Below are 23,971 nucleotides of genomic sequence, written 5' to 3'. Positions count from 1 at the left end.
ACTCAGCATGATCTCGTAACACTTACTTAAACCTAGTTGAAACCGATTCTTAGTCCAATCTGATCTCAAAAACATAAAATTATGATATTTTTATTCGTGCATTTTTTTTAGAAGTAAAAAACAATCTTAACACCAACCAATTAAAGCTAATATGCATTAGAATGGCATAAAAGACGATTTGCATTTAAAGTGTTTGATTTTTTCTAGGTAAAATCAATAACATGCTCAATTGCTCTTTGTTCCCTTTGTTTGCTAGTCCATCCATTTTTTTTTTCTTTGTCTTGCTTATCGCGCTAACAACAGATAGATAATGACCAACGATTCTCATAGGAGCTTACCCGAGTGAAAGGACAACAGAATTTGTTAAGGTACGAATATTTGGAAGACATTTTTCCATAATACATAAGATAACGGGTCGGTATATATAAACGATAATACAAATTATCAGTCTGTTGAACTATGTTCAATAATAAAAAGACTCACCCAGCATAACAAGGCAAACAAGCCCCAGCAAACGAGACTTCATTATCACCGATAACGCCAAATACAATTTCCAAAGACGCAAATAATGAACCAACCAATTAAAAAAATGACCTAAGACACGGCTACACCGTGCTAACGAAGAGAATATGTTGAAATTTTCTTAAATACGAATTTAATCATACACAGGACCAATTTAATTATCACTTTGAGAGCAATTCACACAACTTCCTAAATTACGTCTCGTTTCAGTAGTTGCACATGCACTTTTGGTACCAAGTTTGATGTTTTATTGGGAAGCAGCTTGCAAGATAGTTAAAACCATGTAGCATCAAAAACATCCTTCCTCACGGTCGTGTTCAAAGCATTATAAAATACAGGTGAGCTTATACCCATTGCAAAATGTAATCGTTCAAATAGACATAAAGCGAAAACGTCGCGCGCGACGAAAAATAGCTCAAAATTCCAATCGGTGTAGAACAAAGTAGCTCATTTGATTCAGTCAACCTACTTGTTTTTTATTTTAAAACACACAAAAATAGGTAAAAATGTGTTCAAATCTATTTTTTACGTTTGGCATTAATCTGGCTTGTAAACAAAGTAGATAATTCGATTATTTCGGATGAAGCAAAAATGTCGCGTGAGACGAGTAGCTCTGTTTGCAAAATTGAGCTACTTTTTGCCGTACGCGACGTTGTAGCTGTATGTCTATTTGGACGGTAACCGCGCGCGACGACGCCTCTCGCAACAAAAAGTAGCTCAATTTTGCAAACAAAGCTACTTGTCTTGCGCAGCATTTCTGCTTCATCCGAAATAATTTAATAATCATGTTTGTTTACGAGCCAGATTAATGTCAAAGCCAAAAAATGATTTGAACACATTTGAACTAATTTTTGTGTTTTCAAACCTAAGGCTGAAAATAGACGAACCGGGATCGTCGTGGTACCGAGAAATTCGCGCCTTATTCATAACAATTTTCAAACAGTTGGGCTGTCAAATCTTCCTCGCCTCCGATCACGCCTGCTGTTTCGAAGAGATACCCAAATTTGGTATTCCTGAAATTTTCGCGGTAGCGGGAATCGATTGTTTTTACTTTTTCTGGTGAATTTGTTTGAAAAAAATATGTAGAGAAACGAGTTTTGTATTTTATTTTGTATGAACTATGTGAAATAAATAATTTGATTCGCAAATCGATAAAAAAACTATTTCTTCTTGGCAACTTCAATCGTCACCAGACCTCGGATGGTTCCATACACGATCCGCAATTATCTCGCCTATTTGTCAGATTTTATGACAGAATTGGCAGCTCATTCATACGCGATTTTCGCGGTATCGCGACAATCGCGGACCGCCTATTTCCAGCCCATAACAAGTTGGTTGACTATGTCAAATGAGCTACTTTGATCTACGCGGAGTGAAGTTTTGAGCTTTTTTTTTTGTCGCGCACGACGTTGTATGGCTATCGTCGATTGTTTCATCGCGAAACGCTGCGTTTCTTTGAGATTTTCACAAACTAGCGCAAAAAGCTTGCAGAAAATTCGTCGCGGTATTAAAGTTGGTCGTCTAGAAGCAATGTAACGCAACAACGTCACGCGCGAAAAAAGTAGCTCAATTTTGCAAATAGATCTACAGTCTGTTCCCAAGTTAGGTAACGTTCAGAACCTCGCCGCATGCGATTTTGCCGCAAGCTTTTGTTTGGGATTTGACGTTAATGACAGCACTTACGAATCTGCCGCATGCCTCGATGCGGCAAAATCAAAATCATTTGATATTGTCGCATCGCCGAATGCGATTTTATTTCAGATGTCAAATTTCTAAAATAATATCAAATAATGATTATCTTTATAAAGAAACAACAAAATATCATTATAATACCTTGAAAAGCTACAAAATTTAGAAAACTCTTTTCTTGCCGTATAAAAGTACTAAATTAAATCAAAATTTCCGAATAATCAATAGTAGTTTACTCACAAAACGTGAAATTCGACTTACGCGAAAATCCGAGTTACGCGAATGTCTCCGGGACGCATTATTCGCGTAACTCGAGGAAAGACTGTATTCAATTTGTTTACCGGCCAGATTAATTCTAAACTCAAAAAACCAAAATTTTGAACACAGTTTAACTTATTTATCTATATTTTTAAACAAAATTACAAGTAGGTTGACCGGGTAAATTTAGCTGTTTTGATCTACATGAAGAGATATCTTGCATCGTGAATTAGCAACAAAATTGAAAAAAAGAGCTACTTTTTCACGCGAGAAGTTGTCGCTCTATGTCTATTAGAACGATAAGTTTTGTGTAGAAACAAGGTGTTTGAAAAACCATCGCCGTATGCACGGTCAAACCCAAATAGTCAGCTCGTATTTCAAAGCTGATTTGGGGCTGATTAATGACAAATCGCTCCGATGTCGTACTCTAAAAACCAGTTATTTATAAAAATAACCCCGTTTTTTATTGACTACATGTTTTTCCGATGAGAATATTCGAAATTTGCCTTGAATTATCGTGTCTTTTGTTGTGACAATTTGCTGTTTTAACCGCTTTTTCAAATATCCTCCTCATAACATCGTGTATTAATACGGTCACTCTCTGCATACAAATCAAAGTGGGTATAGGGACTAGGTGGGCTTATAGGTTTGGTGGGAGGCCCATATTGGACGAACGAATGACAGGAGGGGATTCGATTGTGATAAGTAGTTTTTCACCCACACTACGACACATCATCCAAAATAGCCATTGGAATTCACACGCATGCATCAACAAATGATCGAATCTCCTCCTGTCATTTCGTTTTCATTTTTCTACAGTACGGCTGTCAATTTGTTCGGGATAAGCCCACCTGTATAATAAACCCACTTTGCTACGACACATCAACCAAAACAGCCATTGGAATTCACACGCATAAATCAACAAATGATCGAATCCCCTCCTGTCATTTCGTTTTCATTTTTCTACAGCACGGCTGTCAAATTGTTCGGGATAAGCCCATCGTATCAAATACAGGCGGTCCCCGAGCTACACGGTACCTCTTATACGCGGATTCGGAGATACGTGGTTTTCTAAATTTGACAGTTCTTTGAACAAATTGTACTGATTTGACACATCAATTGCAAATTGCCAAATAATTTCCGTTTCGATGGAATGTTAAAAACTATTTCAAAACGTTTAAAACTGTTATATTCCGTCAGAATCATATGAAATAATTTATAAAGTGACTAAAACCGCCCCCTACTTTCAAAATTACACGAAAGTTATTGATATTTTGGCTAAAAATCACGAGATTCGACTTACGCGGAAATTCAAGATACGCGGTATTTTGCAGCCGTTTTCGATCCCCATTTACCGTGTATCTCGGGGACCGCCTGTACTCACTTTTAGTTTCCCCCTCATGTTTTTGCGTCGTGTAGTGAGGCCTTAACAATTCATCATCTAAATAAACACACCTTGCTATGATTTCGACAAATGTCAATGTGCTCTGAACAATTGTATCTCGTCAAATTTACATACCTTGATCCTACCCACGTAAGACATAGATTCATGACCGTGGTTAAGTGCAGTGACTTTTAGTTGGTAATTCGAAGCTTCTTCTATGATTGAAATTGTAAGAAAATATTTTGTTACGTTTCGCTTTTCTGAATATTTGCTTATTATGTCCCTGATGGAAACATTATACGAGTAAATACATGTTGAGTTATCTAATATAATATTTTTATGATGGATTAAGGCAGATTAATGCAATGAGCGATCCCAAGTGACAAAATCAACATACTTTCTCACTCTCTCAAGCTTACCAATCTCTTGGGTAGAACGAGAAAGCATGTCGATTTTGTAGTTTGGATGGTGGCAGGGAATTTAGTTTTTGCTGTATGTTCGTGACTCGAAAAAAGGCTGATCCCTGATTAAGCTTCAACTAACTTCGATCCTTCCTATGCCATCTTTGTGTATCTGTTAAATTGATTAAGAACGTCGAATGTTTGAAGCATGGATTATAATTTAGGAGTGTCAAGTATTTTAACATAACATATTACAGCCAAGAATGTCGCAGGACACTCCAATAATCCTTCATATTTTTAACAATTCATGATATATAACACAACGAAATTACCATTCCAGCTAATCCGAACTATGCTTTCGAATATAAAATGGACATTCGTGAAGCGTTTTTTATTTCATCGATTTCGATTCTATAAAAATCAAATGTTACAGATATATTACAAACAGAAGCACCTCCTTACTTTATCTTGGATTTATATTTTTATCACGCTTAAATATTCATATGTTATACCGTAGGCGTACTTAATGATCGATAACTGTACTAGGTATACCTATTTAATTTCTCGTCACTCTCAATTTTGAAACGTTATTTTTTCACAGTATGCATCGCTGACAAGATGACTCCCGCACAAAAAAATGCCTATCTCGAAGCTCATATGGCCGTACAACAGCAGATGGCTCAAGCTGCATTGCAGCTTCAACATCAGCATCACCAACAACAACTGCAACAGCAGCATCTCCAGCAACAACATAGCCTTAGCTATAATCGAGCTGCAAAGAAAACCAAAATCAGCCACGACCCTCATCAACTTCTACAGCAAGGATCGCATCAATCACAGCAGCATCAGCATCAACCGGGGAGTTCGCCCTCTGCCCATCCGAATCCGACTGTCAGCCATTACATAAACACGATAAAGGTGCCGCAAATTAACGCCGGTACGCACGCAAGTGCTTCCAATGCGGTCATTAACACTGCTGCTCCTGCTGGAACGGTTACCAGTACCACCACTGCCACTAGTTCCGCAAGAATTACTTCTACAGGAAGTACTAGCGGAAACAGTATTGGCCGTGACGGTGGCGGTTGTAGCAGTGGTAGCAGTGGAAGCAGCACCTTCACCGTGCCTGATGACGTCGGGATGGGATTTGAAGGTGGAGTACGCGTTCTTCAAAGTTTAGGGAATTGGTACATCGTGTTGTCCGATACTGCTAGATTACATCTAACCTCGTCCTCTCTTTCATTTTCGTTTACCACGACTCGCAATTTGCTCGTTATCCTGTTTGTCGAACGTTAATTGTACGGCCCAGGTCACCGGAGATTCCACCCAACATACCGCGACCGAACCTGATACCATTCACGGAACCGTATGCCGAGGGTGGTTCTATGCACCCGGCAACGCGACTAAAGGCCTTGCAGCAAGTGCATCAGTCATCAGCTGCTGCTGTTGCAGCTGCAACAGTCGCTACTTCTAGCGCCTTACGTTCAAAAGCGTCTTCAGTGAAAAGCAAGGCATCCGGGACGACAGCGGACCCTACTGCCTCGTCTAAACCGGTATTCGAGTGCTCCGTGTGTGGAAAAGGGTTAGCACGCAAGGATAAATTGACCATCCACATGCGCATACATACCGGCGAAAAGCCGTACGTCTGCGAAGTGTGCGATCGAGCGTTTGCGCGCCGTGACAAACTGGTGATACACATGAATAAGTTCAAACACATAACCCCAACGAATATAGCTCCACTCGGCAAGCGTCAGAATCGTTCATTCACGATAGGTTTGAATCCAGAATAATTTACTTTTAGCAGGGAAAAAAGAAATTATGGCATGAAAAAGTTGGAGATCCTCGTTCATCACTACTTTCAATTTGATTCGAAGATCGTTTTTAGTGTTTAAACATGTCAGGCTCCTATTTTTTCCTGTCTCAGACTACGTTCACCTAAAATCGACGACATCTTACTATTCTTGTTTATTTAACTCTACATTCCATTTCTGGCTTTAATTTTAGTGGAAAAGGATGAGTTTAAAGGAGAAGACATTACATCACCAATGCAGACCAACCATCAGACAGTAGTGACGACCGTCGTAAACAATATTGCAATTCAAAATCAACATCAACAACAGAACCAGTCGAATAATCAGCTGTCTCAACAACAACTAGTTCCTTCTAGCCTGCATGTGCAACCCACTGCATCCGACGAATCACAATTGGGAAGTATCGGTTTTGATCAGTCACACCATTCGTTGTCGTGGCCGTGTGAACTATGCGGCCGAATGTTTGGTTCCCGAGAAGAATGGACTGTGCACGCTAAAAGCCATCTAGAGGTAACCGTCTAGGAAATAAACTACTATTTGACTGTTTCGTAAGTGTAGGAATATTTGTCTCAAGCTTTTAATTCCAACAAGTCTACCAAAATGTATTCCATGACATATCTTCTTCTTCTTTGGCTCAACAACCGATGTCGGTCAAGGCCTGCCTGTACCCTCTTGTGAGCTTGGCTTTCAGTGACTAATTGATTCCCCCCCATAGCAGGATAGTCGGTCCTACGTATGGCGGCGCGATCTATTTGGGGATTGAACCCATGACGGGCATGTTGTTAAGTCGTACGAGTTGACGACTGTACTACGAGACCGGCTCATTCCATGACATATATTCCATGTTTATTGCTCAGGTTTTGTTGTTGTACGCTACGTGAAACCAATTTGTTTCATGTTAATTGATAGCAGGAACATTCTGAAACACATTTCGAAACAAAAATGGAACACATTCTCAGCCCTTTCGTGGTCCCTAGGAAACTTTCCTGTATGTCGATGGCGGTTTAGAAATCGCCGCTAGTCTTTTACTGGGGAAACAATACTCCTTGCGAACAACTATACTCTATCCTCAGCGTTGACGAAAATCAGCGCCGGGCTTAACGTGTTAGTAATAGGCGGTTGAAAATTTCCATTTTTTATGTAGTTTCATTTATAGTTTATTTGCACACCTAATTGCTTTCACAAAAATCTAACAAGTTTACACTGCGGCTAGTTCCTATTACCGCGCCTTAGATTTTCGTGTGTTTGCTATACAAGCGGTCCCCAAGATACTCGGTAAATGGGGACCGAAAACGGCCGCAAAATACTGCGTATCTCGAACTTTCGTGTGTGTCGAATTTCGTGATTTCCAGCCAAAATATCACTAATTTTCGTATAATTTTGCAAGTAGGGGTGGTTTTAGCCACTTGACACATTAGCCGGCATCGCGAATAAATGAACACATTTTAACAGTCGTTTAAAGTTTATTTTGGTTCAACTGAGTTAATTTGTTGTTCATTCCTGTTAAAATAAACGATCGTAAAACAGTTAACGACTGCTCGATATCGCATATAGGCAAACACGGGGAAAAACATCGAGGAGCCCTGCTCGATCGGTAGCCTGAAACACCACGCTGCGCAAATTGGAGCAGATTCCTGCTCAGGAAATGGAGCAAAATCTGCGCTGGCTAGCGCAGATTTTGGCCCGTTCCCCGCGGGGGACTTCAGCGATTCCTGCGCAGGCCTGCGCAGGTTTAGCACCCTCTGTTGGCGACATGGACGAACTATTTTAGGCGGCGGAGCAAAAAAAAAACGGTCAAAAAATTTAAAATTATTGGCGCTCATTTTTACGTCCACTTCTTCTCCCTCCTCCTTTCCCCTGCCTTGCCTTACTTGGGCATCTGCCCATGCCTTCCGCCGCCAGCTGGTTGGATGTTGCGGTGTATGCGTTGATTCATATATGTGCATTGCGGTTGTGTTTTGTTATTGGTGGGTGTTAGCATTTATTAATTTGTGTGTGGCCTTGAGACGATGCGGGAGCAGCTGGGTTGGGATTCAAAGTGTTATCGGTGTATTGATGGTTTATTTTATTTCGTGCCGCTGCTGATGAGACCATTCGATGCCCCTGCCAGTTGAGGGTGAAGAAGCCTATTTAAAACAAGCGTAGGAGAACGTCTAACACTTATCTAATATTTTTTAATTTGAACATGTTTGATGCTTCAATGACCTTCTATGCATCATGTAGCACAGTGTATAGTGGCAATAAAATATATTTTTATAAATGTGCCGAAATCTGTCTCGCGTTTTCGGGTCTCGACACACACACGCACGCACACAGCGCGGGGAAAGTGACCGTTCACTCTATCATGTCGCGATCGGATGCGCTGCAAGAAATCTGAACCAGCCGTTCTACCGACAAGGTAGCCGTACTCGCTCGTGCGGGAGGGGGGGGGGGGGGGGGGTAGCGTTGGTGGAGAATGCGTGCTCGCGTGCGCGCTTTCGTGGTTGCGTGCTGGCGTGCGCGCTTTTGTGGGTGCGTGCTCGCGTGCGCGCGTACGCGCATGTGTGCGTGCGTGCGTGTGTGTGTGCGTGAGTGCGTGCGTGCGTGTGTGTGTGCGTGCGTGAGTGCGTGCGTGCTGGCGTGCGCGCGTTCATGCATGTGTGCGTGCGTGTGGAAACCCCAAAACTATTTGATTCTGATGCGTACATTTTCATTCACTGCGGCTACAAAGTCCATGCATTTTTGACCTCGCTACTTGAGAGACAACACAACCATTGGATTGACACCACCATCTTTGCGACCGGCTTTGCTGTTGGGGGTATTAAAAAGACACACGATCGAAGCAAACGTGCGTGTGATATGTAGCACATGTCTTTCAGCTAACGGACTTAAGTGGAAACAAAACTTGAATAGAATCCATAAAAAAGAGAATTCTGGATTTGTTTATTACGGTGCGCGTATGGTACTGCACATGTCCGTCCAGAATCTGGTGGCTTGTTGGTTTGGAGTCGTTATCATGATGCCGATTGACCGGCACTGCCTTGGAATGGGTTCGGATCGGTAGGTTCATGTTTTGGTCGATTGCATTCCGTTGATTTGTCGAGCCACAGCGGGACACCCGGCAGTAACAAAGTCATGACAAACTTTTCCCCGGGTGTGGACAGCTATGCTAAGTTTTTCTTCTTCTTATTATTATTATTGGCATAATAGCAAACCCGATCATGCCGGCCTTTTCAGGACTTGAGTACCACGTAGCCGGATAGTCAGCCCTTGCTACGGCGGAGGTTCATACGCGGTTAGAACCCACGACGGGCATGCTGTTAAGATGTGCGGAATGATGCGGCGGATCCCGCGACAAGGGCCCCCGGAAAGATGGTCGTTGGGGCCCCGTGGCGGGAGAACCATTTGCCTCTAACCGCCTAGGGCCCCCGATTCCTCTATTCCGCCACTACCAAGAACACGTTCCTTTCTTTGACCGATGGATCATAACATTCCGGAAGAAAACACATTTGGTGACAGTTTTGCACACACACGCACACTCACACCTATGCGCTGACGGCTCAGCATATCTGTGTAATCTACACCATACGAAATCAAAAGCTTAGGGTAACAAAGTTATGCTTAATGCTTAACACGTTCAGTTCGATGGCAGGCCCTAGGGACTGCCAGTGAACTTTCCAGTGTGCCGGTTTCACAATCAGCTTAGAAATCAGAAAAAGCACGGACGACGGTTGACAGCGATTGGCCGTCTGACGCACCAATACATCCAAACCTTCGACAGCGCGCTCAGGCGAGGGGTATAAGGCGGAGCCAGGGACGGATAGCTCGACGAGCTGCTTGACAAATTTGCCGTAGGAGAGAAAAAGATGGCATGATAAAATTCTCCGAACGCCATGATTTCTTCCGTCGCTTTGCACAGCGGGTGGGTAGAATCACTTTTTTTAATTCAAAAAAAAATGTTATTAGTTAACCGTCATGTGTACAACCGCCTACCCGGGTAAGTTTCGCATCTTTATTCCAAAATAACTTTGGATTTAAAAATCGTATCGACTTCAAATTTTAAAAATGCCTCAGAAAAGCTGTTTTCTACCCATGCACAAAAAGTGAAAAATATCAAAAATGTTTAAATATTTTTTAAAATTATTTAAGTGTATATACCCTTCAGCCTACCCGGGTAGGCCATACATTTTGTATGGAACAATGATGTTTTTCGTGGTTAAAAGCGTATATCTTTTGAATTAATTGTTAGATTTGAATGAAAACTGTCTTATAGGATAGTAATGTTGTATAACATATCATAATAAAATTAGAATTTTAAAAATCCTGTCAATATTTTTTTCAATCGAAAATATGCTGTACCTCCAACATCCCAACTGGCCTTACCGCATGTTTTAAGAGGATGCTTATGTCTTTTTATTTTCTTTCAAATGTTGTATTACAGTTGTGTGCAGTTAAATTTTATTGCTTGTTGTGTAACGATATATTGAAATGAACACTGAAATCACCTCTTTTAAAATTATACCAACCACTACAAGCAAACAAAATAGAATCGGCTGAAAGTTAACACACACATTCATACTTTTGTCATAATGTTACTGCCGAATAGGGATGGGTGTTTTGGAGCGCACCAATGGCTCCGAAGTCGGCTCTGCACCCACGGCTCCAGAGCCGGATACACACCAACAGCTCCGGAGCCGGCTCCGTACCAACAGCCCCGGAGCCGGCGATGAATCAATGGCTCCGGAGCCACTGGAGCGGAGTCAGCTTCGGAGCCATAGGTGCGAAGCCGGCATCGTTGTATTCCGGTTTTTCCGGTCGGAGCCGGTTTTTAATAAAACATGATGAGCATATTTTATAGATCGTCAACATATATTTTTATACAACAAGCAAAACAATTGAAAAATGTATATAGCTTTTGAAAAAAACGTAAGTAAAACTTAGAAAAAGACTAATCATCCACTTAAACATGCGGCCTGGCCAGTTATGGTGGTGTCTAACTCTAACTGTCTAACATATTTTTAACTGAAAAAAATCTTGATAGGATTTTTAAAATTTCAATTTTACTACGATATGTTATAAAACATTATTATGAACCGTTAAGACAGTTTTCATTCAAATCTTACCAGAAATTCAAAAGAAATACTCTTTTAACCAGGAAAAACATCATTGTTCCATACAAAATGTATGGCTTACCCGGGTAGGCGGTTGTACGATTACGTAAAGTTTTTTGGTCGTACACAAGACGGTTAAACAACATAAAAACTCATGTTTCGAGTCATATAATGGAATAATTCAATCGGTTAAGAGAATGTTTCAAACCGGCAGTGGAATCGTGTAAGCATTATGTGAAGGTTTGCAATCATATAATGTAGTTTTGCAACCGTGTTGTGGAATTTTGCAAGCCTACTGTAGAGCGGCCGTCAGACTGTAGGTGCCTCAACACATTTTCGTTAATTTTATGTATTTATCATTTTTGTTAACTCTTCTCTACTAATTTGACGTAATCGTGGCTTATGAAAAATAATTTACATTCTATATCTTTAATCTTATGCTCTTTCCATTTAGTTTGAAACCAGTTCTCGCATGGCAAAGTATTGATAATACGGTAGATCATTATGCAACACTCTGGAGCACAGCTATGATGAAACACAACTTAAGGGCGATAAGCGCGATTCTATAATTTTTACTCAACATGCATTTTCCATGATATAAATTAAGTGATGACCAATTGGAAATTACGACCAGGATGTATGCGATAGCCATAACCAGGATGTTTTCTTCATTAAATTCCAAGTCATCGGCTCTGTCGCTATATAATAGCAATTGCAAATTGCTATTCAATCGTGAACCCACAACACATATCAATCGTAATCTAGCAGAAATGCTAGATGAAGATTTCGCTACTTAAGGTCCGTTTAGTGATTGAGTGAACCAATACCTGTTTTTTCATTATTCTATTATAATTCACATTATATATTCACTCTAACTACATAGAAATGTATGGTAATAAACTTTAATTTGTTCTATAACAATAAAAAAATCATTATGCGTTCATGGTGAAATAGGGATTTCAGTAGAGATTTTTAAAAACATATATTTTACAAAGATTTACGGTCGTTTTAGCAAATTTTGCTGATTTGACACAAGCAAAATAAATTCCACATTTTCCGGTAAAATTTTATATTTGATTCAAGAAGGTTTGTATAATAATAATTTGAAAAAGTTCGCTTTGTAAATATAATTAAAATTATTGGCTAAAACCTTTATTGACCAAGCAAAATTACACGAACATAACTGATATTTTGGCAGGAAACCGTGAAATTCGTCTTATACAGAAAACTCTCGAATTTTTTTTTCTGCATAAGACGCTGTACGCTTTTTTGTTGCTGTTTTCGATCCCCATCAATAGTATATCTCAGGGACCTATGTACATGGGAAATAGAATATCCTTGTATTTGGTATATCTATATTTCAATGGACATTATTTGGTTTCATCAAAAACCAGTATTACACGTTCACGTTTACTCGATCGCTAGATGGATTTTTAGTTTCAATTCACTTGAGTATCATAATTAGAGCTCTTATTGCTATTTCTTAATGGCCATCGTGTGCGTAAGCTAACACAAATTGGATGAATACCGTGACGAATATGTAAATAATATGGTCTTTTATTATTTTTGTAACAAGTAAAAATAAATGTAAATCATATAACACCATAACACTGCGATTGTTGTAACTGTTGAATTATAAAGGTTTGTCCCTGGAAATGCTGTTAATGCCACAAAGAAGCCGGTTATGCGGAATTTATGTATATAGTCTGATCCAGCGAACGCGGTTTATGCGTTCCCAAGGTATTCACATAAATTGATAATTAACGTAAGTTCAATTTTTTTTAAACAAAATATAGGTGTCTAATGGGTATTTTATACCACAGTTCCCGAGTGACGCGGTTTCGAAAATACGTGGTTTTCTTATTTTTACACAGAAAATGTCAAATTAGTATAGTTAATTTTAATTTATTAAATTGCAATTCTATTTTTGCTAGAAAATATAATCTACTTAAATGACAGAAATTTCAAAATTTTATGCACGAATCGTATCAAATAAACGGATAGAAACTGCTGCTAAAGACAGGCGCAGTACACACTGACTTAAGCACCATGAAGAGCACACCGAAGTAAGTTTTTGGCAAATAGCGATTTATTGAAAATAACTCATGGAATTTATACCTAAAACGACAACGGTCAGTACTTTCCTTTTTGAATATATAGTTACGTGCATAACTGATTGCCATCGGTATATTGCGGAACGCATCACCTGCAAATTAGAACACAGCATCGACACTGTCATTATATATTTATATTTATATTTATATTTATATTTATATTTATATTTATATTTATATTTATATTTATATTTATATTTATATTTATATTTATATTTATATTTATATTTATATTTATATTTATATTTATATTTATATTTATATCTATATTTATATTTATATTTATATTTATATTTATATTTATATTTATATTTATATTTATATTTATATTTATATTTATATTTATATTTATATTTATATTTATATTTATATTTATATTTATATTTATATTTATATTTATATTTATATTTATATTTATTTTTATATTTATATTTATATTTATATTTATATTTATATTTATATTTATATTTATATTTATATTTATATTTATATTTATATTTATATTTATATTTATATTTATATTTATATTTATATTTATATTTATATTTATATTTATATTTATATTTATATTTATATTTATATTTATATTTATATTTATATTTATATTTATATTTATATTTATATTTATATTTATATTTATATTTATATTTATATTTATATTTATATTTATATTTATATTTATATTTATATTTATATTTATATTTATATTTATATTTATATTTATATTTATATTTATATTTATATTTATATTTATATTTATATTTATATTTATATTTATATTTATATTTATATTTATATTTATATTTATATTTATATTTATATTTATATTTATATTTATATTTATATTTATATTTATATTTATATTTATATTTATATTTATATTTATATTTATATTTATATTTATATTTATATTTATATTTATATTTATATTTATATTTATATTTATATTTATATTTATATTTATATTTATATTTATATTTATATTTATATTTATATTTATATTTATATTTATATTTATATTTATATTTATATTTATATTTATATTTATATTTATATTTATATTTATATTTATATTTATATTTATATTTATATTTATATTTATATTTATATTTATATTTATATTTATATTTATATTTATATTTATATTTATATTTATATTTATATTTATATTTATATTTATATTTATATTTATATTTATATTTATATTTATATTTATATTTATATTTATATTTATATTTATATTTATATTTATATTTATATTTATATTTATATTTATATTTATATAAAAAATACAATCATACCTCACCATCATTGAAAACACCTTACCGATCGTTAAAGAGAACCCCAAACACAACACCCGCGACTTATAATTATATTTATTCAATTTTTTTTGTATGTATGTTAAAATGAATAAGTTTTTTTCTTATTCATTTAATTGTAATTTATGTTTCATTTTCTACTTTTAGGAAACGTTTTTTAGGAATTTTTTTTCCAATTTAAAAGTTTTAAGGTTTGAAAACTTGAAGAATTTTCATTCTGTCTATTTTTCATTAATCTACAAACCTGATTTTTTTGTTAGTTTAGAATCTCGTTCAAATCGATTAGTTTTAAAACAAATAACTCATATTTTCATTGCAATTTAAAATAGGTTTAAACTTAATAATGTAGACTGGTCGGTTTCGTGGTTAAAACCATGCTAAAAATGTCGCTTAGGAATATTTTTAGGAATATATAGGTTCTCCAATGTAACTAGAAGACTGAGCCTTACTTTTAGCGAAAAAACGGCATAGGCTGGTTTGATTAAATACGTAGAAGTTATAGAAGAAGTTTATAACAATACTAACACGCAACTATTAAATCAATCCATCGCCAAGTATTTGGGAGTTTTTCTTCTTTTCGTAAATTAACCATAAGTTCAGCTTTTCTATATAAATTAAGTTTGATATACAGGGTTTTCGAGGATTATATAGACATGTTCAGCGAGCTGTAGATTCGTTCAGGCATGTAATAGACTCTTTCAGCGAGATATAGAATTGTTCGGATGTAGGCGTAGACATGTTCGGTTATACTGTAGAGCTGTCACTTTCGTACCCCTTGGACTGCAGCTTGCATCATTCTCATCTGGAGGTAAACAAACGGTTTTCGTAAAAATATGTTTGTTTTAACTAATTCATGTATTAAACAGCTTGGGGAATGATTATTAGCTACTTTTAGGACTTTTAAATTGAACCCTGCGGCACAGTGTGTAAACAAAACAAATGACAGCACCAGAGGCGGATTTATCCTGCTCGGGGCCCTAAGCGGGGGATAGAATTGGGGCCCCTAGTTTACTTAAAAGTCCAGAAAATTATATCGCATTTTTATGAATATCTCGTTACGAATACCAAATATGTCATCCTGATTTCGTTAGGGATTATTTTTCTTCTGTCGTTTTATTATGGCAGTTAGTTAATTATTTTAATAGTATCTATAGTCTTCGTGTAAACAAGCTAACATATTTTGCATATATAGGATGTGCATCATCGTTGTTTCCGGTATTTCAAACATCAAAACTATATTCAATACTACCTATACTAGTGTTACTAGTGTTTAGAGTAAAGAAGCAATTCATTATCTGTAGTAGTTTTTCAACACAAGTACACATTAGATATTAGATTGTTTTTCCAAGCTAAGAATCTGTTATATTGAAATGAATCAATGAACAATAAAATGATAAACTGTAGTTATTAAAACTCCAGACTTTCCGAATTCCAGTACAGATCTAGGCATATCTAGATAAAGATATATCTGGAAAACCTGACAAAAAATCTGAATTTTACTTATTTATACTTTAGTATTTTTAGAGCAGAGTTTGCAATACATTTGTTTGCTCATTCATGTACATGAGCAGTGAAAGCCACTATACAAAGGTTGTGTGATTTCCTGTTTCACAGATACATAAACATGTGCCTGAAATCCAAGCGTCCGACAATGGTTATCCTGCTCTTGCGTATATGTAGTCATTTCGTCCTTGCAATCGAGACCGTTTAGGAAATTCTTAAAAAATATAAATTAATCGTCCCAGGAGCTTCTTTATGTCATATTGTCAGGAGAGGATTTTTTTTAAATAGGCAAGAGTGCGAAAGTATGTAAAATTTGTTTTGGCCTTCAAAAATTATCTCCAAAGTTCGTAACAACTTTTAATTGCTATAAACGTTATCAACACATTCCACACACTTACTTGTGAGAATGTACTACTTTGAGAATGATTTAGTTTTCCGTTCGTTTGTGCATTATTAACAAAAAATCAATCGCTTAGAAAAGTGAACTAACATGTGAAAGTTTAGCTTGGGGCCCCCTTCAGGCCGGGGCCCCCGCGGCCGCTCAGTTCGCTTATAGGAAAATCCGCCACTGGACAGCACTACAGAATCGCTGAACATGTAGGCTATGCCAACATCCGAACAATTCTATATCTCGCTGAAAGAGTCTATTATATGCCTGAACGAATCTACAACTCGCTGAATATGTCTATATAATCCTCGAAAACCCTGTAAAGCTGATATATAAAACAAATTCCCATACGATTCTCGATGAACAGTATATTATGTGAAAATTAATTCTTCATATTCTACTGATATTTAAGCGATGAATATTAATACATCAATGGAATGGCAATATACAACTCACCATCTATAGTAGGGTTTCACAAGGCCACGTATAACAGTAACTTTAATTATTAATGACTGTCAACAGGGCGTGAGCTAATGCTAATCTATGCCTTTTGAAAATAACCTTGGTCAAACGGGTTTTCGTTGTTTGTTAAGAAGAAACCTTGAGTTTGGGAAGTAGATTTTTGTTTTTTCTTCTTTATGTTCGTTTTATTGGTATATCTTAGTTCTACACACTGCATTTCGATACTGAAGGCCTTTACTTTACTCGGATTGTTTTGGCTCGACCGTTCAGTCTGTGTGATCGTACTCTAGAAAGCGGTTACAATTGGCATTAGTTCGTTGTGTGCACTGCAAAGAAAAAAAAACACATGGCATGAAACACGCAGTGAAAGTTTCGTGGAATTAATTTAAAAGTGTCTTTTTAAACATAAATTGTTAAAAAAAACTTAGTGTAAAATTGGGTTTGGAAAACAAAAATATTGGCAATTGATTTGATGATACATCCTAAAAATAAATACGTACCATAACTTGTCAATTTTGTCAATTGTAATTAACAAAAAAAAAAAACCTTCGATCAAAACAAAACAAAATAATAAATAATTTAAGCCGGAAACTAAAGCAACACAAAACTATGTACACCTTCTCCAATCATCCTATTGGACTCCTCCCAATGGAGCAGAACTACGATCCATCTAAACCATCAATATCAGAGTTTTTCGCTGGTCGGGATGTTTTCATTACTGGAGGCACTGGTTTCATGGGAAAAGTTTTAATTGAGAAGCTTTTGCGATCTTGTTCCAAACTGAGTAATATCTTCATACTGATACGTGAGAAAAAACAGAAAACTATTATGGAGCGCATCAATGAAATTAAGAATCTACCGGTTTGTAATGTTTAAAATGCAAGTTTAGTGATTGTGTTTACATTTAAACATTTATATTTTTAACAGCTGTTCGACAAACTCCGAAATGAGCAAAGTGAACTGTTGGATAAGATGATTCCAATACAAGGGGATGTATCTCTATTAGCGCTTGGCCTTTCCCAGGATGATATCGATAGAATGTACAATGTGTCAGTTATCTTTCATGTGGCAGCTAGTGTACGGTTCGACGATCCGCTCAAAACTGCAATTTTGCTCAACACGCGAGGAACTTGTGAATTGATACGTTTTGCCAAACAGTTACCTGCACTTCGCGTGCTTATGCATGTCTCCTCCACTTATTCGAATCCAGATCGCTACGTGATTGAAGAAGAAGTAAGTAATTTGTAAAATATATGAACTCAATAATTATCATAGTATTCTTTAATATTCCCAAATGTCAACAGATGTATCCAGCATATGCAAATTGGCGTGACGCAATACGCATCGCTGAAACATTTGACGAACAAACAATTGATGTATTCGCTCCCAAATATATGGGTTTTTTGCCCAATACGTACGTTTTCACCAAAAGTTTAGCGGAACATATTGTCAACGAGCATAAGGATCGCTTACCGATAATTTTGTTTCGTCCATCAATTGTAATATCCTCAATGAAAGACCCTATCCCAGGCTGGATGGATAATTTTAATGGCCCCGTAGGTCTGCTGGTCGGATGTGGCATAGGCATCTGTCGTACGATGTACTGTGATCCAAATAACATAGCTGATTTTACACCGGTTGATGTGTGCATCAAGGCAATGATCGTTGCCGCATGGAAGCGTGGCACTGAACCGGACCAGAGGTAAATTTTAAGATATGTTCCGAAACTAAGTAATTAAGAATACAGTAGCGTTTTTACTCCTCTGAAACCGAAAAAAGATACGCAACATTCAGCGATTGCCACATGATACGGACGTCACACGAGGCGTAAACTCAAAAAGTTTACGGTTGATTTGTATGAGAGAGCGTTATCTTCCCGTAACAATTTATTGATTATTGGGTTGTATGGCTGAAATCGTAAAAGTGTAAGCTTCGTGTGACGTCCGTATAGCGGTTATCACACACTGCTAAAAACTGCCTTTCCTGAAAGAGTTTAACTGGCAGATGGCGCTTGACAGATAAACGCCGTTCTGAAAATCAGAATTGGACTTGGAAGATTTTGGTTTTCCTGAAGTTGGTTTTTATCTGTTAAGTAGAATATTTTGATATGATGTATGAAGAACGATCAAAACAAAGTAGTAGAAATCATTTCTGAGGTTCTTAACTACAAAAAAAGAATTTAAAAAATCATTAAACAACTTAAAATAGGGGGCCTTCACGATTCTAGTTAGTTTTTTGTGTGGAGTTTGACAGTTGGAGGCAGAAATCATGTAAACACTCCATACAAAACCACACAAAAAACTTGCCTGCGATTTTCAGTCTAGAAAATTTTAGCCTAAAAGCTAGAATTAGATTCGAGTACCTGCTCGAAAACACGGTGTTGTTTACATTTATCCTAAGGTGCATTAAAAAGATTAGGTGGTGGAATCTGGAATCAAAGTGTATGTAGTCCAGGTGGTCTCATAACATTTTTTCATAACCAATTTTTAACATCACTTTTTGACAGAACGAGTGAAAACTTTTGCTCCAACGAGCTTTCTGGAGGCTTGACTAATACTCAAAATACTCTTACAATCTTCATTCAGAAGCAGAAGGGATAAAAATCAGCCTTCTAAATTCATACACCTTGGGATAAGCCCACCTGTATATTATACTCAATAAGATAGCTGCTCGAAAACTGCTATACAATGCAAACAGCTGACAGGGTGAAATTTCAGCTTACGAACTTAAAACGGAAAGGGCCCCATTAACCATTATTCCATTATAATATTACAGTCGTTGCCGCTAAATTTTGACTCTAACTCACTTATTTTTGTCCCGAAGGCACCAATTATTGACAGCGTTTCACGATTTTTGCCGCGAAGGCATTAATTTTTGACAGAGCGCATCAATTTTTGCCTCGAAGGCATCAATTTTTGACTGTGAATCAATTGCTTTATTTACAAAATTTTATGTAATTTCGGAAACTGTGTGTTCTGAAATGATTGGAATTAAGTTAAATAGTGAATAATTTTATTGATAGAATTTAAAATAAAACAATTGTTTGGCAATTTCGGCAGTTTCAATGGAGTGAAAAAAATTGGCACGTATTTTCAGCTGTAAACAAAAGCTTTAGAAATTCTAAAATTTCATCATTTTTTCTCAAGAAACAATCAATTTACACAGTTTTTGTATCTTTTATGAGTTGTGGAATAGTAATTGTTAAAAATCTGCTTAAATACCTTGTAAAATTGTCATTATTCCTACAAGAGTCAAAAATTGATGACTTACAGACAAAAATATGTGCGTTAGAGTCAAAAATTGATGCGCATTGTCAAAAATTGATGCTCACTGTCAAAAATTCATGCCTTAGAGCCAAAATTTGGTGGCAACGACTGTAAGGCCGAAGTAATGTCTGTAATGTACTGTATGTACTCGCTAGTGTAATTTTGATTTTCATTAGCGCATATGGCGGCGGCTGGTGGAAGCCTTTTTTGGCCATCGAGGGAATGGTCATGCCGGATCTATAAATTGAGTAGTTTTTCATCGTTTTTTGTCATAAAAATGGATGCAATGCGTGCAGGACATATGCATCTAACTTATACAAAACATTTATCGTCTGAATTAAGTAAAAAATATGGAAAAATATCATATTTTCTGAAGCAGCTTCAAATTGTTTGGCAAAATATTTCGGTCAGCCGCCGCCAGATGCGCTACTGAAAATCGAAAATACACTGGCGATTACGGACAATCTCCTCCGGCCTTTAGGCAGTGTGTTAGATCGTCATCAGGATGTTTGTGATCTAGGCGTTACACTGTACTCTAGTTTAAATTTCCGTTTACAAGTTGACAACACTGTTAACAAGGCATACAAGATGTGAGGTTTTCTCTTTCGACAATTCCGATAATGTAGTCATGTCTTAAGTATTATGTCGTTGTTTACTTGTCTCATGCGCTCGTGGGTGAAGTACTGCTTAGTACTTTGGTTCCTAAATTGCACTTCGATGATTAACACAATATAGACAATACATGCGACCAATTTAGAGGACTTACAACCATGCCAAGTTATCGCTCGTGTTTCCTGCTGCTTGGTCTATAGTCGCTCGAAAATCGTTTTAAGGTAAAACCAATGTGTATTTGTTGCTAAAATTTAAAAATTAACGAATTAGTTTTTCGTTGTTTATTCGAGAAAAGCAACATCTACGTGTGCCTTCGAGACCTTTTCATTCACGTAACTTGCTTGTTGGTGAGAGCAGGCGTGCCTTATATAGATTACTAGCTGATTTACCCGTTTTCACACGGGATAAAATTGACGTCTCGTTTTAATTAAAAATATAAGAATTTGCAATCCGAGGAGTACAAAAACAATGATTACAATGATTACTATGATTTTATCCCAAAGCTTTGATTCTTCTAATCTGTCGTAATAACAGTAGGTAATTAAGATCTGCTATGACCATCATCCGTTTGGGTACCACTGAGTTTTTGATTTACCACGGAGTTTTTTGGACCAATATGTATGTATCATATACATGCACACCATTATATGCTATTAATGCGGACTGGAGGCAATCGCGTATCTCTAATATTAGCTATAATTTGACCGAAAACATCGAAATTCGACTTACGCCAATTATCGTATCATTCTGCTTGAAGGGGTTGGTTTTAGCCATTAAATTAATTATTTGATCTGATTTCAACTAAAAAATTGAAATTTTGTGCTATTTGAAATGGTTTTTAAAATTTCACGTAAGGAGGATTTATTCTGAGTTTGACATTTGATGTGGCAAATTAGTATAAGAGCTGTCAAATTAAGAAAATCGAATGAAAATCAAATTAAGATAAGCTATAAAGCTATCGCGATTGCGAGTCCTCGTGCGAGTCGTAAACTGCTCGAATTTGCTTGCGGGGTTTTAACACCAGTGTAAACTGCACTTAACACCGAGTGTGAAAGCGCAGTATAAAACAACAACAATACTGCTCTTGGCATGGCAACTTCTGAAAGTGATGTGAGTCTTAAAACCTATTCTCATACCACCATAAGGTGTGTGCAAAGTTTCGTTGAAAATGATCCAGCCGTTTTGCAGGTTGCTCGCAACAAACACCGAGACACGAAATTTTTATATACAGTCTGTTCCCGAGTTACGCGGTTTCTGCGTTCCCAACGAATCCGCGTAACTCGAACATCCGCGTAAGTCGAATTTCACGTTTTTTGACTAAGATACTATTGATTATTCGGAGTTTTTTATTTAATTTAGTACTTTTATACACTTCATTTATTTGATATGATTCGTGCAGAAAATTCTAATATTTCCGGCTTTTAAGCGGTTTCAATTTGTTAGCAAAAATGCAATTCATACCGAACTTGAAGCAAATTGTACTGATTTGACATTTGATCTGTCAAATTTAGAAAACCGCGTATCTCCGAATCCGCGTAAGTCGAGAACCGTGTAACTCGGGAACAGACTGTGTATAGATAATGCCCTAACGCTTTCTGCTGCATGGGCCAACATCGACAAGTAAGTCGACTTGCGCGATCGCGACACGAAGCCGAAGCGAAGACGGCTATAGCGCGAAGGGTATAAGTAAAAGTGGGTATAGGGACTAGGTGGGCTTACAGGGTTTTCCTAGCCACTTCAATGTTGAATCTGAAAATTTCAACTACGTTGAACGAATGCTGAAGGCTGCACGGGTGATTTCAAGTCTGAAAAGCCAGTTCAATACAAAAAGTTTTGTTTTCAAAATCGTTACACTATTTTTCAATATCGGTTTAAGCCATTTCAATCTGTCAGATTGGCGGGCTCTCGCCACTGTGGAATAAAAAGAAATTAAATACGTCAAAATGTTCAGTGAGTGATGTTTTCTAAATCATCCCAACGAATACAGTATGGAAACCATCAAATGAACAAAACTATAAATAGTTTTAATTTTTTTAATGAATTTAATAATTGTTGTTTGCACGTTGAAACACGTTTTCAATGTTAAAGGAAAACAAACCATCAATCATTAGACATTTTGACGTATTGAATTTCCTTCTATTCCATAGTGGCGAGAGCCCGCCAAACTGACAGATTGAAATGGCTTAGGGCGTTGGCAACGCTCATCGGATGCGATTTTATCGGACGAGATTTATATGGGATTTGACAGATAACGTCGGACGTGCGATTTCGTCGTCCGACGTTATCTGTCAAATCCCATATAAATCTCGTCCGATAAAATCGCATCCGATGAGCGTTGCCACCGCCCTTATACCGATATTGAAAAATAGTGTAACGATTTTGAAATAAAACTTTTTGTATTGAATTGGATTTTCAGACTTGAAATCACCCGTGCAGCCATCAGCATTCGTTTAACGTGGTTGAAATTTTCAGTTTCAACATTGAAGTGGCTTGGAAACCCTGTATAGGATTGGCGGGAAGGCCATATTGGACGAATGAATGACAGGAGGGGATTCGATTGTGATAAGTAGTTTTTCACCCACACTACGACACAAAGTGGGTATAGGGACTAGGTGGGCTTATAGGTTTGGCGGGAAGGCCATATTGGACGAACGAATGACAGGAGGGGATTCGATTGTGATATGTAGTTTTTCACCCACATTACGACACATCAACCAAAACAGCCATTGGAAATCACACGCATACGTCAACAATTGATCGAATCCCCTCCTGTCATTTCGTTTTCATTTTTATACAACACGGCTGTCAAATTGTTCGGGATGAGCCCTCCTGTATAATAAACCCACTTTGGTATAAGTACAGATGTGTGGTACGCGCGTTCAGGTCGGTGTCGACGGCGGAGACATCGAAGTCGTGTTTTGCCGGCTCGTCAACGGTTGTTCGGGCGATGGCAGTTGGGACATCGGAGTTATGTGCGCGTCTGGTCATCGGCGGGCAATCGAGTGACGGTGTCAAGAGGCCGATATGGTCGTGGTCGTTCGTTGTTTGGGTTGGTTTCAGGCGGTTGACGGAGGTTAGCGTAGCTGTCCGTTACAAAGATCTGAAACGACTTCGAAAATTCGTGTAAGTGCTTGGTATGAAGCGTGATACGTTTG

General features: G+C 36.7%; 3 protein-coding genes across 15 annotated transcripts in view; 2 read left to right on the top strand and 1 right to left on the bottom strand.

The window, feature by feature from the left end:
• LOC1278393 (prosaposin) overlaps positions 1-846 on the bottom strand; it is a 51,833-nt gene extending 50,987 nt beyond the window's left edge. For 7 of the 8 annotated variants that reach the window (XM_061647224.1, XM_061647226.1, XM_061647227.1 and 4 more), the window contains exon 1: positions 484-846. In XM_061647224.1, coding sequence (XP_061503208.1) covers positions 484-526 — 43 coding nt within the window. In that variant the 5' untranslated portion in view covers positions 527-846. The remainder of the gene's footprint in view (positions 1-483) is intronic. The other variant, XM_061647236.1, reaches the window with a different exon arrangement.
• A 3,079-nt stretch (positions 847-3,925) lies between these two features.
• The window catches only part of LOC1278390 (chorion transcription factor Cf2), a 127,627-nt gene continuing 107,581 nt past the window's right edge, over positions 3,926-23,971 (top strand). The window contains exons 1-5 of one of the 6 annotated variants that reach the window (XM_061647263.1): positions 3,926-4,082; positions 4,856-5,438; positions 5,561-6,024; positions 6,256-6,572; positions 11,607-12,081. In XM_061647263.1, the coding sequence (XP_061503247.1) occupies positions 4,873-5,438; positions 5,561-6,024; positions 6,256-6,572; positions 11,607-11,639 (1,380 nt within the window). In that variant the 5' untranslated portion in view covers positions 3,926-4,082; positions 4,856-4,872 and the 3' untranslated portion in view covers positions 11,640-12,081. Of the gene's footprint in view, positions 4,157-4,855; positions 11,469-11,606; positions 12,082-23,971 lie in introns of those variants that run through there. The other 5 variants (XM_003437162.2, XM_061647278.1, XM_001689018.3 and 2 more) reach the window with 5 other exon arrangements.
• LOC1278389 (putative fatty acyl-CoA reductase CG5065) overlaps positions 17,087-23,971 on the top strand; it is a 118,314-nt gene continuing 111,429 nt past the window's right edge. Inside the window, exons 1-3 of the mRNA XM_317977.6 lie at positions 17,087-17,799; positions 17,866-18,171; positions 18,243-18,640. Of these exons, the coding sequence (XP_317977.6) occupies positions 17,548-17,799; positions 17,866-18,171; positions 18,243-18,640 (956 nt within the window). The 5' untranslated portion in view covers positions 17,087-17,547. The remainder of the gene's footprint in view (positions 17,800-17,865; positions 18,172-18,242; positions 18,641-23,971) is intronic.

The sequence above is a fragment of the Anopheles gambiae genome, chromosome X, assembly GCF_943734735.2.
Source record: "Anopheles gambiae chromosome X, idAnoGambNW_F1_1, whole genome shotgun sequence".
NCBI classification, from domain to species: domain Eukaryota; kingdom Metazoa; phylum Arthropoda; class Insecta; order Diptera; family Culicidae; genus Anopheles; species Anopheles gambiae.
This window is presented reverse-complemented; position numbering and strand designations above follow the sequence as displayed.